Below are 18,729 nucleotides of genomic sequence, written 5' to 3'. Positions count from 1 at the left end.
TTGTGGATGGTACCAATAGAACCATTCCTACGGTCCCCATTTTTGGTCACCCCTCTGTGCGGGTACTTAGCACACAGATCTGATACTAAAAGGTGGAGTCTGCAGTCTGTTGATTGGTCGACAGAGAATCGTCACTTTTGCTCGACCAAGGACTCAATGCACAAAGCGGAAACCTGCCATTTTTAAAAAGCACATCAATTGCGATGAATGTTGTAAATACTGCAGTCTTTTCTTATCTCGAAATGTCGGCGCGCAACAATGTGTCTTGGTCAGTCAACGAGGTGCAGATGTTCCTCTCTATTATCAGAGAAGCGGAAATACAGCGGGAACTGGACGGAACCGTGAGGAACGAAAGTGAACAAGTTGGGTTTTCTTGTACTTTGGTGAAGAAGGAGAAACTGGTAGAGCTGTGGTGATCTGGTTTACCAACCAGCACCTGCTTTAGTGAGAAACTTCATTTTGAATCAGTTTGTCTGTCATTTCCATGGTAACCAACAAAGGCTGGTAGCAAGTTGACGTGTCAAAATCCAAAATATTAAGTCTGTACACAAATACTGTTTGTCTTTATAGATGGTACTGATGCCGAATTTGCAATAGTATGGCACCTTTTGATCATATGTTTCTACAGTTATGTGTTTTTGCAGTCATGGAAGGAAATGTAAATATGTCATATTTCTTAAAGGGAGTTTGGCGTAATATGTTCCACCAGGAGCAGGATGGGAAATAATCTGAAATGGAATCTAGTTGTAGTCTTGCAAATAGTGACCCTGCAAGATCCCTAGTCTTTGCAGAATCATACAGTGTGTGACTGACATCATCTGTAGATGTGAGAGGGTGTCAAGACTTGAGTCTTTTCAAAGTTCTTCAAAGTGTTCTAGTTTTGAATGGACATTTTGCAGACTTAACATGACTGGAGACCTGAGAGCAGAAACAAGAAAGTTCTGTATGTTCTGTTCTGTATAGTAATGTATGACCACCTCTTATGAAGTGGCCAAGGCTTCACCCAGGGCTGTATCGACTCTAAACAGGGCCTCAGGCCAAAAATGAGCTATGGGCCCTACTGACCCCCTACAGTTTAGCACCAGTTTGTAATTTGTAATTTGATTGAAAGGGATGTACTTTGCTCATTTTCAGGGCCATTTTTGTATTTTGTACATGCTTTGACATTCAAAAAATGTTATTTTCCTCATACAGTCTGAGCTGGAACATCTGTATTCACCCTCTATCTGAGACGCTCTGTTTTAGCACTTGTCTCTTTAAAGCTCAGCCCGCTCTGATTGGCCAGTGTTTCTCGATCTTTTGTATCTTTGTGTCTCTGCACCATCATTGCAACTGGGGAATGACTGTAGCTCTACTGTGAAAAATATATAGCTTCTCAACTAGGACATGTTTCAGCAAGATTTGATCCAAAATCAGAAAAAAAATAACATCTGCAACCAAGAACGCTCACAGTAGTGTCCCTGGAGCAGCTGACTAAATAAAGGAATCCGTCACTGAGCTGATGACAGCTTGTCTCGAACGTAGAAAAAAACATTGGAAACAGACTTTTCACAACGGTTAAAAGCCTCAGGGATTATTTTTATGTACGTTTACCTCATTATTTGAAATTTAGGCCATGTTTAATATGAAAATCCCACACTTTAACATTATATACATGTATGACAGAAAATAAAGAAAAGCATTATAGGTCCCGATATGTCATGAATATGCACTATGCAAGAACAACAGGGCTGGTTGGTGACCTTTGCTCTACCCTTAGGTCACTTGATGAAGCTTGAGTGGGCTCCGTTCACTGATTAAGGCCATGAGATGAGATTAAAATCTCAAGAGAAATCAATTAAGTGGAGCCATTTTAATGGTTATTATTCAGTTAACTAAAAGACTTGTGACTTGACTTAAGACTTGTTATTTAACACATGATGTGGGCTTGTCGTAAAGGGAAACCCCGTCTATTTAGCATCACATCTTTATTATTACCTTCAGGGATTTACAAGAGACAGATACAACAGAGGCTGAGATACTCTTTCTAGTTCACTAACAAAGACCACACCAATAAGATAAAGATTTCTAATGATTTATTGCGTATGATGGATTATGGGTTTGGAGGAAAGCGTGAAGGGGTGAGGACTGAGGGATTAGAAAATGAAAGGATGAGGATGGGAGGGATGAAGGGATGAGAGTCGAGGGTTGAATGGATGAGGGATGATGGGTTAAGGGTTGAGGGATGAAGGGATGAGGGTCAAGAGTCGAATGGATGAGGGATGAAGGGTCAAATGGATGAGGGTCGAAGGGTTGACGGATGAAGGGTTGATGGTCGAGGGTCGACTGGTTGAGGGACGAAGGGTTGAGGGTCAAAGGGTTGACAGATGAAGGGTTGATGGTCGAGGGTCAACTGGTTGAGGGATGAAGGGTTGAGGGTCAAAGGGTTGACAGATGAAGGGTTGATGGTCGAGGGTCAACTGGTTGAGGGATGAAGGGTTGATGGTCGAGGGTCGAATGAATGAGGGATGAAGGGATGAGGGTCGAAGGGTTGACGGATGAAGGGTTGATGGTTGAGGGTTGAATGGTTGAGGGATAAAGGGTTGAGGGTTGAGAGTCGAATGGATGAGGGATGAAGGGATGGAAGGCTGAGGGTTGATGGATGAAGGCTGGGTTCCCAGGTAGCAGGCAAGCGCGATGAGGAATGTGTTGGGTTGAAGGCAGGAACCCGGGAGGAGGGATCCTGGGAGTGAGACTGACTTGGGGAGTTGTCTCTTCGCAGGCTCGGCTTCGGATAGAGTCCCCACTGGTTCCTGTATGCAGAAAGGAGCAGAGAAAAAGATGTAAGAGGCAAGACGGGATTGGGTGGGTGGGATATGAGAAATGTGTCGAAGAGAAAGAGAACGCATCAGGTGTGCTTAAATACAATTGGGCGGAAATGGGATGTGTTGGAGGCGTGGTCTTTGCTCCCAAACCTAGCTTATAAAACTACATTATGTGTCAAATTTCAAAAACACTGGATCCCTAGAATTCAATTGCATCTCTGGTTCGACCTCCCTGCCTGGTAAATGCCCAAATCTTTCAGATCCTACCCCCAAGTTTGTAACTCTACTGTTTAAAATGTGATGTCTCAGAGCCACAGAGGACACGATGCCGCTGTTCTCACAGCCTGAGCTGTACTCTTAAAGCACTCACTCACTCATCCTCATATGAAACTGGTGGAGTGCTACTTTAAAAACATTTCTGATAACTTTTCCATCAAAAAGCACGCTCCAGTCCTCATGCCTGCTTATGAATAATACTATGACATTAACAACTCCTACTCATCCTCCTACGACACAGTGCCTATAACTTTTGTGTCCAGTATGGAGGTGTGCAGGGTGATGAAATCACACAGCAGGGAAATCTACTGGCTCATTGACTTTATTGCACACCCCTCCACCCCCAGCTCCGAGTGAATGAAGTGAAAGAACTCACCCTCACTTGCCCTCTGTTTCAGCGTACTGCTGGCTGCATTAATATAGACTTTGTAGCCTGTGTCTCCTACTCTGATGCTATCTTCCCAGAATGAATGGGCTGCATGTTTCTGCTGCCATAACCTCTGTGGTCAGTCTGAATGGGACTCTCCACTGTTCTTTGCAAGGGGAAAAGGTTGCTCTTTGCCTGCCTACCCTTTCTTTTCTGCTCTGCAGACAAAAGAATAATGACGTTATTTATGTGCAGCTCATTACAAATGGCTAAGTCTCTCTCAGATACAGCCAATCTCTTTCCTCTGGCCACTGTCCGTCGTTAGGCAGCAGAGTGCCCTGAACAGTAAAACCTTCATCCAATTTCACACAGTCGTGATGCTCATGCTCAAATGAATAAAACTATAGTAAAAAGTCAAATACATGTCTTGGGCTCAGGGGATGAGGGTGGTGTTTTGATAGGTGCTCTGTGGTTTGTAGGAGGGAAGTAAAAAAAAGTGTAAAGCAGGTTTGGCAGAACTGGTAATAGAGTTTGCCACCAGTGATGAAAAAGAAATAACAGCCTCACATAAAAGTAAAAAATGAATGCTGAGATATTTCTTCAGAGGAGACATTTCTTCTACAGTACAAAAAAAGTATATTTACTGTTATTAGGTCCACATTTGTAATGGACAAGGGTGGACAAAATAACATGAACACCCAGCAGTATATTTAAAGCAATCCAATGCAACACCACAAACTACAACAACACATTCTCACTCCAACCTCGTCATGTATTGACGTTTGGTCATGGACCTTCCACGTCCTGATATGACGCGAATGGTGCCCTGGGTGTGTTGGTTGTTGACATTCTCGGACACCGTGTCAAGTTCTGCCTGTTACATGCATTGTCTTCTTTCGAAATACAGGAAATGTGCCGTTTACATACAGTCTCTTTCAAATTAATTGCGCTACATCAGTATGACACCACGAATTGATGTTTTTTATCTTCAACAACAAATGCACATGGTTGGGTTTAGGCAACAAAATACAGGGTTTGGCTATAGAATCTTACGGGATGTGAACATTGCTCTCAGTCAGAAGTCAGAATTTGTTGGACCCATCCACTCCACTCGTACGGCATTATTTTCTTTCTTGTCCTGCCACGTTTCATGCCGACATTAAAGGATGGCTTTTTTCATCAGTGTCTGCAAGTTTCTGCCCAAGCGTCGGATTTTGATGACTTCAGAGTGAGACCGGGTTGACCACAATGTTAAATTGAGTACATTCTTGTCCTTGAAACAATAGTTTGATGACAAAATGTGAAAGGATAGTTTGGAATTTTTGGGGTGGGGTTGAACGAGGTACCAATCTATAATCCCTGTTTTACCTACAGTAGATGGTAGTTGGTATGCCCCCAGTTTGGACAAGCAGACAGGAGTACTGACACAGAAGCTATTCCCTGTACTGCTGTGGATGGGGCATTAGCAAAACGTATTTTAGCCACTTAAAAAAATTCCCACCTAAAAAAAATCAGCTGTCTTTGACAGGGCACTGAAGTTGTTGTACTACTCTCCTCAAAGACAGACTCCATTGAAAAAAAACAGTAATTTTACATTGCAGAACACAGGAGCTGCTGGTCTACCACTGCCTCGATCAGTTAGTTAGTTTGTGTTATTGTGTGACTTTGGAGAATCGGAATGAACTGTTTCAGACACCAAAGACACAATAACAGAAACAAACGAACTGATCGAGGCAGCAGTAGACCAGCAGCTCCTATGTTCTGCAAGATAAAGTTACTGTTTTTGTCAGTGGAGTCTGGCTTTGAAAAGAGCACAGATAAGTTTCGCTTTCAGTTCAGTTCCCCATTGGAAAGGGCTGTCTGACAAAAAGGTAAAGCACTGAAAATATCTTGAATATTGTTTTCATTTAAAGCATTATATATTTTTTTAGGTGGGTAAAATACATTTTGTTGCTGTCCTTGTCCACAGCAGTACATTGCTTAGCTTCTGTGGCAGTACTCCTGCCTGCTTCTCCAAACTGGGGGCATGGCAACCGCCATCTACTGTAGCCTATGTAATACACTGCCTATGAATAAGTACCTCATACAGCACCACTTCAAAAAATCGTAACTGTCCCTTTGAATCAAGGTTACTATCTCTGGAGCTTTAAACATCATCCCATGGTCTTCCTCGGCAGATAAAGCAGCCACAGATGCGTATGACCAATTTCTGACACTATCCCAACAAAACCAAGCAGGTTATGCTTGACAAAAGTGGCATCTACTGCATGGCTACCATATTCCGTTGCATAATATATATATAGTACAAGTGTCCATTACATTCTGTCCGCCCCTTGTAGCTGAATCAGTACACTGAACATTTCAGGGCATGTTTTTTTCTCCAGCAAAAGCAGTCAGAAGCCACCTACTGCACACCCCTCTGGCACTTGTTATCTGTTATGAAACTGAGTTTTTTTTTTCTCCCAGAGACAAATAAATGAATCAGAGTCAACAGGAATGAAACACACATAAATGATCAATTTGCTGTTTTCTGGGTTGCATAAACCTGTACTTCATGTAGTTGCTGTATAAAGCACTATATGAATCATAATGTTTGGTACAGGTGCTGGCTGTCTCAGGTTGACTGAGTTGCCTTATGTTGTCGACAGCTGTACGGGTGAGTTTTCATGTCCTGGAAGATGAAGAGAGCAGTACAGGAGATGGCTGCTGCCTCCAGAATACACAGATTAGACTCTCTGTTGCTCTTCTCTGCCCTGTTTACTCTTCACACCTGAGCAGGCATACAAATAAACCCGCAGTGCTGCCACAGAATGCTCAACACTCAGTCACGATTAATATTTTATTTTTCATGCAGCTGACTGAAGAGCTTATGCAAGGAGTAAAAATCAGCAGGTCTCCAGAGACATTTCCTGTGTGTGCATGTGTGCATGTACGCCGAGCTTGTACTGTACTATTAGTACCAGCCGGTGGCTAAAGTGGGCTGTGCAATGGTTGGCAGGTTGAGAAAAAAAAAGGGTTCAGAGCTGGGGATATTTATCCCTCCATCTGTTTACTTGCTTTAGATAATTAGTAAAATATTAGTTACAATGCCAGCAGTGCACTAATGGAAGGTGTCACGCTTCCTTCTTTGGCTCAGTGTCACCTCTACCCACCACAAACACACCCTCAGCACTATCAGCCCCACTTATACATGGGATATCCCAGCACTGTGTAGCCACTGTGCAAATGCTGCAGAAGGACATACTGTATTCCAGTTGCCCTTTTCTCCCTTTGTATCATATGAACAGAAACACAGATCATTTAAAGTGATACTCATAGAGATTTCAAAAGGATTTTAACACAAAGTTCATGGAGCTTAAGACTTGGAGATAAAATACAATATCTAATCTGAACTTAGAAGAGACAAAACAGGACTTGAGGGTCCGTTTCATACAACAAGTCCTCCAAATTAAACAAAATATGACTTCTGTAACTGCCCTATAGAACAACACATAGAGATTTTTTTTCTGATCTGACGCCAGAGGATGACCTAATTTGTCTGTGCCTTCCAAAACTATTAAATATACATATATAAAATAAATAAATCTGTGACATGATGATGTGAAAATGCTATCGCTAATAGGGATCTATTATTCATTCATTCATCTGGTCTGGAGCCTATCCCAGCTGACATTGGGCGAGAGGCGAGTACACCCTGGACAGGTCACCGGACTATCACGGGGCTGACACATAGAGACAGACAACCATTCACACTCACATTCACACCTACGGCCAATTTAGAGTCATCAATTACCCTGCATGTGTTTGGACTGTGGGAGGAAGCTGGAGTACCCAGAGAAAACCAACACTGACATGGGGAAAGCATGCAAACTCTGCACAGGAGGGCTCCACCACCCCAGGTTCGAAACAGAAACCCTCTTTCTGTGAGGCAACAATACTAACCAGTGCACCACCGTTCCTTATTTTCTGTCATATAAAATTTCACAATCTTAGATGTGCATATTAAATGTTTAAATATTAAAAAGTAAAATGTATGTAAAAGTAATTCATTTGAGCAAAATCGTCAGGCTTCAGACTGCTCTGGATCCTTGTTTCTAACAGCTTTTTGTAATTTGGCTCCAAGCTGACGTTGAAGTGTGACGGATTTCTTTATATGGTCACCTGCTCAAGGCATGCTACTGCTTTATATTATAGCCTACACTGCTACATGTAGCAACATGCTAACATTGGGGAAACGTAACTTTGGTTGCAGATGTTGTAAATTTCTTCCAGACTTCAGGTCATAGTCCTTCTGGAACATGTCTGGTTGCGAAGATTTGGGGTTGAGAAGCTTTTATGGATACAGTGTTTGTGGTGGGCCTCCTTTTTATTACTATTAAAGTTTCTCAGTGGAGCATGAAGCCAAAATACTTGAATTCCATGGTTTGAAATTACCCAGACCCTCCACACTGTGGGGACCTTAGAGCAAGTACATGAGAGATAAACAGTGGCCAAGCATGTCCAAGCGTCTAACCTCCACTGGCTGAGTGGCTAAATTCTGGTCAAGTGCTTTGCGAACTTGAAAGGGGATAAAATGATTTAACTGCGCGGTTTTTCTAGACTTTAGAAATGATATCAGACTAAAGGAGCTATATGTAAGAAATCTAAAGCAAATAGTCATAAAATCCTCCTAATATGTCACAGAGACTAAGGAATAATGTTCATATAACATACTGATCTCACCGACAACAATAGTACAGCCAGAATATTCGCATTTTAAAAAAAATTTTACAGTCCGCAAATCATGTTTATGTTTTGAATTTGTGTTTTGGCCTGTTGCGCCACCCGCTGCCGTCTACCAGTCACACAGTCAGTAGAGTCTCAGCATCAGTTAAAGTTACGACTGAGCTACAGCAGCACGGCAAGCAGCATTAGCAGTGTCCCAGTACATAGCATTAGCAGCCGGCTCCTCCTCAGCTGTATCCCGGCAGCAGCGTTAGCAGCAGAGAAGCCGGACTTGCTCGAACGGTCCGCTGGAAAACCGAAGATCACGGACGTGGCGACGCGGCCCTGCCACGGCAGCTGCCCGTGAGCAAACAAATCAGTCTCCAGCATGCCGCTGTCCAGCAACCTCGAATCTGTAGGGGAGGGGGGGCGGACACGCCTCGCGGCAGTATTTTGAATTTGAGTGCAGTAACCGTTTTGGCCACATTCTTACATACAGTGCCTTTAAAGAGACAGGCACCAAAAAGTCTATAAAATAAAGTGGGTTTTGACCATTAAAGCATGTAAACATGTTCTAGTAGAAACCCAAAACACATGTATGAACCTGATAATGAGCACAACAGGTCTCCTTTAAGCTTTGGCTAGGTTGAGGCACAAAAAACGACTAAGTTAGTTTTAGGGGAAGATCATGGTTGGGGTTAGAGTAAGTATGATTAGGGAGCCTTTGTCATCATGATTGTAACCACGAGATTAAAGTTAGGAAACAGCCTCGGTTAAACAAGACCAAATACCGACGGTCAGTTGGACACATAAAGACAGTCATGTGTCAGTTACTTTTAAGACGTCATCATCAGGCGACCTACATAAGAACTTCCTGTTTTTATGTTGTAATATAGCCATTGAAATGATAACCTGTGACACACTGAGCTGTTGTGTAACAGTTACACAAATAGAGGAGATACATAAACACACCACATTTGCCTCTATCATGTGAGTTGCATGGCAGCAATCTATCTAAAATTTGCTACCATTAGCTAACATTAGCTAACATTAGCGATCAAAGGCTACCGATCATACTGGACCAAGTAAGCCTGTTGCAGCAAAACCTTGCAGTGTATTGAACTGTGCAAAATATTGACTTTTCATTTGTAGTAGGTCAAGGTCAAAGTAATGTTTACATCCCTGAGGGGCAAGTTGTTGCACAGCCAGCAGTATTGCAATCATCATACAAAAAAATCACACAAGAAAATAGAAAATAACACACAACTAACAAACAGGGAATCACAAGATAGAAGAATAAAGGAAGTCTGTGTTATTTTTGTCTATCAAAAGGTTCCATAGGCTTTCATTCTTAAATGCCAACCATTGCATACAAACCTCTGACAGCATTCAGACAATCCATCTACAGTGCATTGTTTAGCCGGGACATGCTGTCAGTACTTGATTCAAAAGCCTACATAGTAAATTTTACATAGAAAAAAATACCTCCACAATAACAAAAACATTATGTAAACTGTGCCATGGCTCTGCTGGATCTTAATCACTGCATTACACCAGTGAATAAACCACATGAATCATCGCAGCAATAATGGAGTTGGAAGCTGACATGAGCAGCGCTGAGTCAATTGTTGTGCAACACTCACACAGTTCACTGTTAACACCCTTGACATCAAGTCATTAGTGATCTGCAGCGCGAGGACATGACACATGCTTGGCATTTATATCAAACAACACATTTACATTACACCGACTGCTCCTTTTGACATCTGCCCACATTAGAACAGTCCTACAAAGCCGATCTCTCACTGTCTCCCAGCAGCGAAAACCACAGTTCACACATGTTATTATCTCTGCAGCTGATCAGCGGCCATTCACTGGGTCCTGCAGGAGGCAAAGGAGGCCATGGATGTATGTTTGACCGAGCCAGGGAGTGTAAAGCAATGGCTAAATCTCTGTAAGCAGGCCCTGGCACTGCTCCCCATTTGCCTGCCTGCCTGCTGTGTGGGCATGGGCCTGGAGGGGACTAATCCCTTGGCATGGGCACGGGTCACACATGTTGATGTGTATGTCAGTGTTTGCAAGCAGAAGACCCAAGCTGCAGGATGAAGACAAGACCTGGCAACAGATTCAGAAAGCCCTGACTAATAACCTCCAACGCCTTCCATGCTTAACTAGCGGCCCTCACACGAAGTCTCGGATATTCCTCGGAGATGACGGGTAGTGTTTTTGGAGGTCTGCCTCGTACTGTACCGACAGGGACAGCCCTGATCTTACATAACCTCGGTCTGTGGGAGATTGCGCCGGAGTGCGAGGCCTTTGACCCTTACATGCTGCTCGGTTTTTGCTTAAGTGGGCAGCGGTGGGTGCTGTGAAAGTTGACATGTTGTTTCAGCCTTGTCAACCTGTGTGTAGATGGCCATGAGGGTGCGACAGCTTTCCTGTCTGTTATCTTGGCAGCTAAGGTGACCCACAGGAGGCCCGGAGGCAGCAGGAGCAGCTTCTGCTCTGCAGCCTCACGAGTCTCCCAGCACGTGTGTGTGTGTGTGTGTGTGTTTGTGTGTGTGCATGTTGTTTGTAATTTCAAGACAACATTGCACTCAAGTGTTAAAGGATGGTTTGACATTCTAGGAAATATGCTTATTCGAGTTCATGATGAGAATGAAATGAAAAGATGGATACTACTCTGTTTGTTAAAATCTGCCTACCAGCACCTCTAAAGTTCTTTATATTAAAAAAACCCACATTATTTCATGTATTTATTGAATCTTTATTTAACCAGAGTAGATCCCATTTTCATTTAAAATCTCTCCTGCGACCAAGATAGGCAGCAGCACAACATAAAAACTGATTTTAAAACCACATAAAACAGAGGAACAGTAAATACTTTAATATAAAATATATAGAACAAAGTGCAGTACAAGCCATGTATCCAAAATATCAAGTAAAGCACTGACACCCCGACTATTCTGTCTGAAAAATGAAGCCAATGAACTGCCAAAACTGCAGTTCCTCAAACGACCACTTGAGGCTGGCTCCAAGAATGAGTCAATCCTCATAGACCCTTATGTTAAAATGCCCAAATTTACAGCAGGAATTAACATGTTTACAGCCTGGTACAAAAGACATATTTTGTGTACTTTGCTAATTTCTCCATTATTGACATCAATGATCAAAATTATCTTTGCTTAGTTTTCATGGTAAGTACATCTTGTTTTAATGCTTTTAAGCCTATTTGTTGCTAGCGAATATTAGCATTAGCATTCGTATTAGCACAGTTAACTACAGCCGTTAATGCACCGTGCTAACTAAGCTAGCAGCTAGCGTTAGCTCCATCTTCTCCTCCAAATATGATCACTTCTGCCTCCAAAAATCCAACATGGCGACAGCTTGAATGGTAAACTTGAGGCTTCGAAACAGGAGTCCACAAACAAGTGGGTGTCACGGTGGCTATGTCCATTATTTTATACATTCACACAAAGCCCAGCCAAGAATTTAATATTACATATTGCTATAATAACACTTAAGGTTTGTATGAATTAAACAAAAAAGCTTTATAAGTACTGGTAGGCTGGTTTTGTTATCTTCACACAGAGCCCAGCCAGCTCTTTCCCCTTGTTTTCCAGTGTTTATGATATGCTTATTCAAAGTGACAGACATGAGAATCACATCTAACCCTCTGTAACTCCCCAGTAAAGTGAATAGGCATACCTCCCAAAATGTGCAACAATCTTCCTAAAGTTCTTTTAAGTGGAAACATCATCTGCTTTTAATTGAATGGGCCAAAACTATTAAAAGTTCAGTAATGGTTAGTGACTTAATTATTCTGGGAGCAGACTATAAATACAGCTGGGTAATAACTGAGGAGATAGTAAACAGCAGGGCGACAGGGCTTTTCTTAACAACACTGCTGCAAAATTTAATTTTAAAACAAACAACTTAGAATTTCTGTCTTCTGTGTGTTGAGGGAGGAAACAGTATAATAAAAAATGGATAAAAGAGATACCATCTTGGGAATATCTGGCCTGTTTTTGGTGAATTTTCCTCACTTGCGCTCTCATAATAAATCATACCAAAGTATAACGTCTACTCATATATTGATATTTCCATAGAAGGTACATTTTGAAGTCCAGAAAATAAAACAGTCCAATTATTTACTGTAACACAAAGTGACAGCTCCAGGTGACAACAGCTAACACCAAATAATAGGTGAGCAGCGACACCTGAGCTTCAGCGGTCACACGGTAGCCCCCAGGACTCTACCGAGTCCTCAGTTGGCCTGTTGGGTGACACATTTGCCGAGCTGCCAACGATCAAACACTAATTAGGACTGTAGTGCAGGCTAAATCCAGCTCCACTCAGCATTTTAAGCTGACATATACATTTGTGGAAAATTCATGACACATAAAAGTGAAGTGGGGCTCTTTCATACTAATGCTTTTCCGAAGGTGCGGGAGAATTGATTTTTCCCCTTATAATGGTAATTGTTTGCTTTATAGTGATCACTGACTGCAGGACATATTTTACCCACATTTAATTTACTGTTGCCACACTGACAGTAAGGTCCCCATTACATTATTCATTCCTAGTATGTGCAGGTCCATGCTCTGTTTGTGTGAGGCAATTTTCTGAAGCATTATAATCTTGGCAAAAGGAACCTTTAGGCAATGAGGAATTATTTCATGGTTGCAGATTTGGAAAGGAGGGGGGGTGAAGATCTATAACCTCAATTATTCAGCATGATATCAAAATGAGGATAGCAGGTGATTTGCAGGCCAGTTATTAAAGGGGCTGTGCTATGGACCATAGGTGTAGATTTCGAGGGGGTGGGACCCAGGGCACTCAACCTCCTCAGTATATAGAACACCATGATGTATGTCCCCTCCCAATAAAAACATAACAGTAGCAGATGACTTTTGTTTTGACAAAATTAAATTCATGCAGAAAAGGCTCTTATTGGTACATAAAAATTCACTTGAAGGAAATTAAAGGTCCAGTGTGTAGCACGGTGGCGCAGTGGTTAGCATTGTCGCATCGCAGCAAGTGTGTTCCTGGTTTGAACACAGGATGGAGGGTTCAAACCCTGGGGTAGGGGAGCCCTTCTGTGCAGAGTTTGCATGTTCTTCCTGTGTAAGCGTGGGCTTTCTATGGGTACTCCGGCTTCCTCCCACAGTCCAGATGCAGTTTAGGTTAATTGGTGACTCTAAAAACTGTGCGCAGGTGTGATTGTGAGCGTGAACGGTTGCCTGTTACTGAGCGTCATCCCTGAGATGGTATGGCAACCTGTCCAGGGTGTACCCCGCCTCTTGCCCAATGTCAGCTGGGATAGGATAAGTGGTTAGAGAAAATTAATGGATGAATGAATATGTAAGATTTAAGGGGATATTTTGGCTGAAATGGAATATAAGTATTTTCTCAAGTGTACAATCATTTGAAAATAAGAACCCTTGTGTTTTTGTTACCTTTAAATGAGTCATTTATATCCACATAGGTAGCGGGTCCTTGTCCACAGAGATCCCCATGTTGCACCCCCATGTTTCTACAGTATCCCAGAATGGACAAACCAGACATCTGCTCTAGATAGGCCAATTTGCGTTTTTGCTTCCGCCACCATAGTTCGCAGCCCCTCCACAATGACAGTTCAGGAAAACACCAGTTTTTTTGATGGGGAACTGCTTTACTCTTTGCTTTTACCGGTTTAAATCACCAGGTCTATTTGTTTAGACAGGAAGATGCCTCTGTGGATAATTATTCTCCCATTAAAACCCTCCTAAATGTCTAAATCTGAAGTTGTCAGAGAAAAAAAAGGGAACACACACATTAGCAGGCACTGGGATAGCGGCCCATCTGACATGCTAAATAGCATTGGAGAAACACTGATTTTTAATGTGAAAATGCTTTATTCAGTGTTTTTACTGGTTTTATCCACCTGGTCTGTTCGTTATGAGAGGATGAGACCTCTGCGGATAATTTGGCTCCTGGTAAAAACTTCCTAATCAATGAACACTGATGGAATTGTAACCTGGAGAAGTTTCAGCTGGTTGCAATCTACATCTAGGTAACACTGTATCCCCCTAAACCTGACACACTGGACCTTTAAGTGTGTGGCATTCAAAATTTTCTGGCAGAGGACCCCCAAACCACCCCTCTTTCACGTGTGTGTCCCCCAGTGTTGAGAGGAAACCTACGTTGGATCTGGTTTCATAACACAGCATTGGTGGGATGCGCGTGTTTCGTGTTGTTTTGAGCAGCATGATAGGGCTCGCCTCATCGCACATATCCAACCTGTGCGTTTGATCTCACAGGGACGCGCAAAAACTCCAGTGTGATCGATGAGCAGTTGTCCGGAGGTTACAGGGTGGGCAGTGGAGATACAGAGGAAGGAAAGCATGTTTTTCTACTGGCTGTTTGCATATGCAGTGCTCGGGAAAGTTAAAGGGGCCCGGTCTCATTGAAGGGCGCATGGTAGGAGGGCAGCTGGGAGCTGATGGTCTTCTGTCATCAGCACAGGCTTTTCTGCACTGAGGAGGAATTCGTGTGAAGGGGGAGGCGCCCGCGAGAGGCGAGCGGCATGACTGCTGGCCGCATTTAACAATTAACCTTGATGAACACAGATTGGTTTCACTTAACAGGCGCAGGTGCGTGGAGTTTGTGATACGGCGCAGCTGAGCGATTCCACGTTTGTGACTGTACGCTGACGCATTTTATGCCAAACAGAGAAACTACACTGAGAGAGGATATTGCAGCTGATGTGTTTTTTTCTTCACGGGACAGGATACACGTTGCAATGGGAGTCGGTCCGTTACCCGTCCTCTTGCAGAACCCGAACCCAGGAGCATAGCTGATTTGATTGGGAGACCTGTATCGGAATTTGACCGCCGTGTCATTGCCCAATTTGCCAGTCCCAGCAGCTGAACGACATCTTCCTAACGGAGGGTGGAAAAAACTGTCCGCTTCACTACTCTCCATCTGCGCCCTGGACAGCTTGAAATGAGGACCACATCCCGGCTGTGTTCCGTGTGAAGAGGCAAGCGGGGCGGCAGTTTTCTTCGGTCTCTCAAGGACGCAAAAAAAGTGGCCGCCGGCCGAGCTGCGAAGCATGGAGCGGGACGACACCGACACCGCGAGCGCCTCCAGAAAGACAATAATTTCCAAGATATTTAAAGTTCGCAAGAGGAGGGAGATGCTTTTCGTGCAGGTGTGCTTCATCTGCAGTGTCCTCTTCGCGGCGTGGAGCATGTCGGTGCTGCTGACCAAGACAGGTGAGTGGGGGAGAGATGCTCCGGGGCACGGGGAGCTGAGGACGGAGCGGAACGGCTCGGAAATCTGCAGTGAAAACATGCAACTACACGCACATCAGTTAATTGTAATGACAGAGCATCGATCACAGGAACAATTGAACACGCTTTAATGTCAAGGGCACGGGATCAAAGCATTATAATGTTTGCATTTCCAAATGGAGCAGGTCCAAAATGCGTATGCTCTGATTGTGCTTCTACCCATTTACATGAAGTGTGCAGTTTGTATTAAAATGCAGCAAATAACCCAGGATGTGCTCGGTGTTTTAAGCCCACCACACTCAGTAGAAAAAGTCGGCTGCACGTGTTAATTATCAGGCTACAGCATTTCTCTTTCATCCCAGTGTTGGATACATGCGTCTGTTTGTCCGTGTATGCCGCAGTGTGCGCGCCGTAGCAGCGGCACGTTTTTTAATTTGAGAGGCAGGCTCATGATCACTGCACACGCACACCTCATGCTCCACATGCACACGGCGATCAAGTAACCGATCCCAGAACGGGCACAATTTTGGTCCTGGTTTTGTTTGCGTTTTTGTTTGGCGCCAGGCGCGTCGTCGGTCACACTACACTGGAGCTCAGGGATGGTGGTTAATGCTGGCATCATCGCGTCTGGCCCGGGGCTTCACACACCACCGCACACACTGGATCACCTCAACCACACTCGAGCATCATCACGCTTCCAGGTTCCGCATGGCCATCGAGGGATGCTGATTTTTTTTTTTTCACGCAGAGGCCAGTGACGATCATTTAAAGAGGGCAGGATAAACACTGGGGTAAATGTTACAATATTCATAGCTTGATGTGCTCGAGGTGTGCGCGGTGCAAACGACTCAGATGGCTGATCATGCGTGATGCGTGTGAATCCCCCCGTGCAGGCACACACACACACACACACACACACACACACTCCAAACAACATGCCCTCCAAATGCACACATGTCAAAACTCTTACCTCAGGCTCGTGCAAACACTGACACGCAGAGCATCCCACACAGCCTCACACACAGTTATGTAATCTAACGAGCAACCTTGACATTTTGCTGGTGAAGAATGATATCTGACACACACCACTGGGATCAGAGGTTAACTAGACAAAACAGCCCACAGGATAGTGCTGTTCATATCAAGGCAACAATAAACCTGTGCAGTGCCAACATGGAGCATTTTCAGTGCAGGGGAGGCTGCCTTTACATCAGGAATCATTGCATGTGGACATGAAAGAGAAGAGGGCTTGGTGTATTTTTTTTTTCTTCCCCTCAAAGTGCTTCTAGCCCTAAGCCTTTGCCCCAGACCCTGTCGTGGGATCTCTCCATCTGCAACCACTTAGGCCCCGGGGCTGAAAGCAGCTGTAAATTCACCACAACTACTGCCTGACTGTAGATCTCTAACTGATGTATCGGGAGTTTTATTAATTACATTAAAAACAACAAGAGGCTTAAAAGATTATTCTGGAATGATATCATACAACGAGTACAAATCTCTTATCTCCAAAGGCAGGCACTGGGAGCCAAAGTAAACCCCCCCGCTGTCGCTAATGGCTTGCCTTTTTTCATTTAATCAAGTTAGCCTGACCCACACGGTGATCGTCATGTGGGTGTATTTGACAGAAGGCGTTCCTCGTGAGCCTGTCTGACCATCAGCAGCAGCACCGGTGGTGATGGTGGTGGGATGTCAAGGTGACATGCATGAGAAGTGTCTAATAGAGAACCAGAAATCCCCTCTGAACCCACGAGACCCAAAGCTCACCATAATCAGATCTGTCTAATTGAATAGCTGTGGCCCTCTCATCTTTCATCCATCACAACAGGGACACGAATTTGTCACGTCACAGTAAAAACCTGCGCCTCGTGCTCACCACCCATTTGATTGATAGTAGTGTGGGGGAGTGTTGATGTGCTGAGCAGTCCAGATGGATGGGATTTGATGTACTACTCCTGGGTTACATCTCCATAAAGAGGGGTGGGGCACGACATGCTGTCGTGCATGCTGATGGGGCTGCGTGTGTGTGTGACGGAGCTGCGCATGGGGGGACTAGAACAGGTGTTTTTTAAAAGCAGGGCCGGGCTCAGCTCTGACAGGTAGCTGCAGCAGGCTGACGCTGATGGTCGGAGGCTGGGGGTCAGGGGCAGTCAGGAAGGTGAATGCTAGTATGAGGAGAGCGTCTTCACCACACAGTGATTGATGGATGGTTGTCCTTGGTCCATCTCCCTGCTGAGCTGATTGGACAGAGCTGGAGGATGACATTACAGCTGTGCTATTGTTCCTTGCACACTCTTGTCTCCCTCTGCTACTCAGTATAGTCTGATAGAAGTGAATTCACAGCCTTTTTATCCAGTTTGAGCTCATTTCTTTGTTTCTGTTCTGAAGTAGCAAGTAGATGTCGCGTCTCTTTAATGTAACTGAGCTGTCAGAATCCCAGGTTGGCCTCATTGCGTTCTTCTTGTGTTCAGTGTACCAAGCAGTGTAACCAACATAAGATGTGCTTGTCTATAAAGTAACTTTAAAGGGACAGTTCACCCCCAAAACAAATATCCATATTTTTCCTTTTACCTGCCATGCTATTTAACAGTCTGGATTGCCTTCTCTCCAGTATAATGGAACTAAATGGCACTCTGCTTGTGGCGCTCAAAGCACCAAAAATACATTTGAAAAACTCAACAGCAATAGCTCTTTACAGAAGTCATGACCTAGATACTCAAAAAAACCCACAGACCTTGTTGTGAGAAGTTTCATATAGGGTCTCTTTTCTTTCTACCAAACTACACCCGCCAACCATAACACTGTGTAGAAGGAAGCTCTCATTTACCGAGCTACACTGAACTACAGCTACAGCTTAGCTGAAGAAGACGTCAATAATGTTTTACATCTCATGCTGTCATGAGCACAAGCTTCTTGTTCATGAGTAGATGCATGCTTCCTGCTGCGCACTGATATGGGTGGTGGGTGTGGTTCGGTAGAAAGAAAGTAGCCTGAGGATTTTCGGGGGGGGGGGTTTTTTGTCTTATATAATATTGAACAAATTTCCCCCCTTTTATGAATGATGTTGTGTACTTAATGTAAAATTCCATAGGTTAGGTTTAGAAACACGTTGAAGATGTACTTTTTTAAAATTACTCAAAAGTTCACTCAAACTTTACGTGGCTCCAAACACTGTAGTCGTGATGAGAGTCCTGTCTTTAGTGACCCATCCATTACTTTCTTCGCTCACACCAGTGCATTGGTCATGTGACCGCAGCCAAATTACAGGCACATGATCACATAGGATACATCCAACTTTTGGTGC

The 18,729-nt window shown here is 43.8% G+C and overlaps 1 protein-coding gene across 4 annotated transcripts in view; it reads left to right on the top strand.

The window, feature by feature from the left end:
• Nucleotides 1-14,339: 14,339 nt before the first annotated feature.
• slc24a4b (solute carrier family 24 member 4b) overlaps nt 14,340-18,729 on the top strand; it is a 47,399-nt gene continuing 43,009 nt past the window's right edge. For all 4 annotated transcript variants that reach the window (XM_078173895.1, XM_033648892.2, XM_033648889.2 and 1 more), the window contains exon 1: nt 14,340-15,410. In XM_078173895.1, coding sequence (XP_078030021.1) covers nt 15,248-15,410 — 163 coding nt within the window. In that variant the 5' untranslated portion in view covers nt 14,340-15,247. The remainder of the gene's footprint in view (nt 15,411-18,729) is intronic.

The sequence above is a fragment of the Epinephelus lanceolatus genome, chromosome 13, assembly GCF_041903045.1.
Source record: "Epinephelus lanceolatus isolate andai-2023 chromosome 13, ASM4190304v1, whole genome shotgun sequence".
NCBI lineage: Eukaryota > Metazoa > Chordata > Actinopteri > Perciformes > Serranidae > Epinephelus > Epinephelus lanceolatus.
This window is presented reverse-complemented; position numbering and strand designations above follow the sequence as displayed.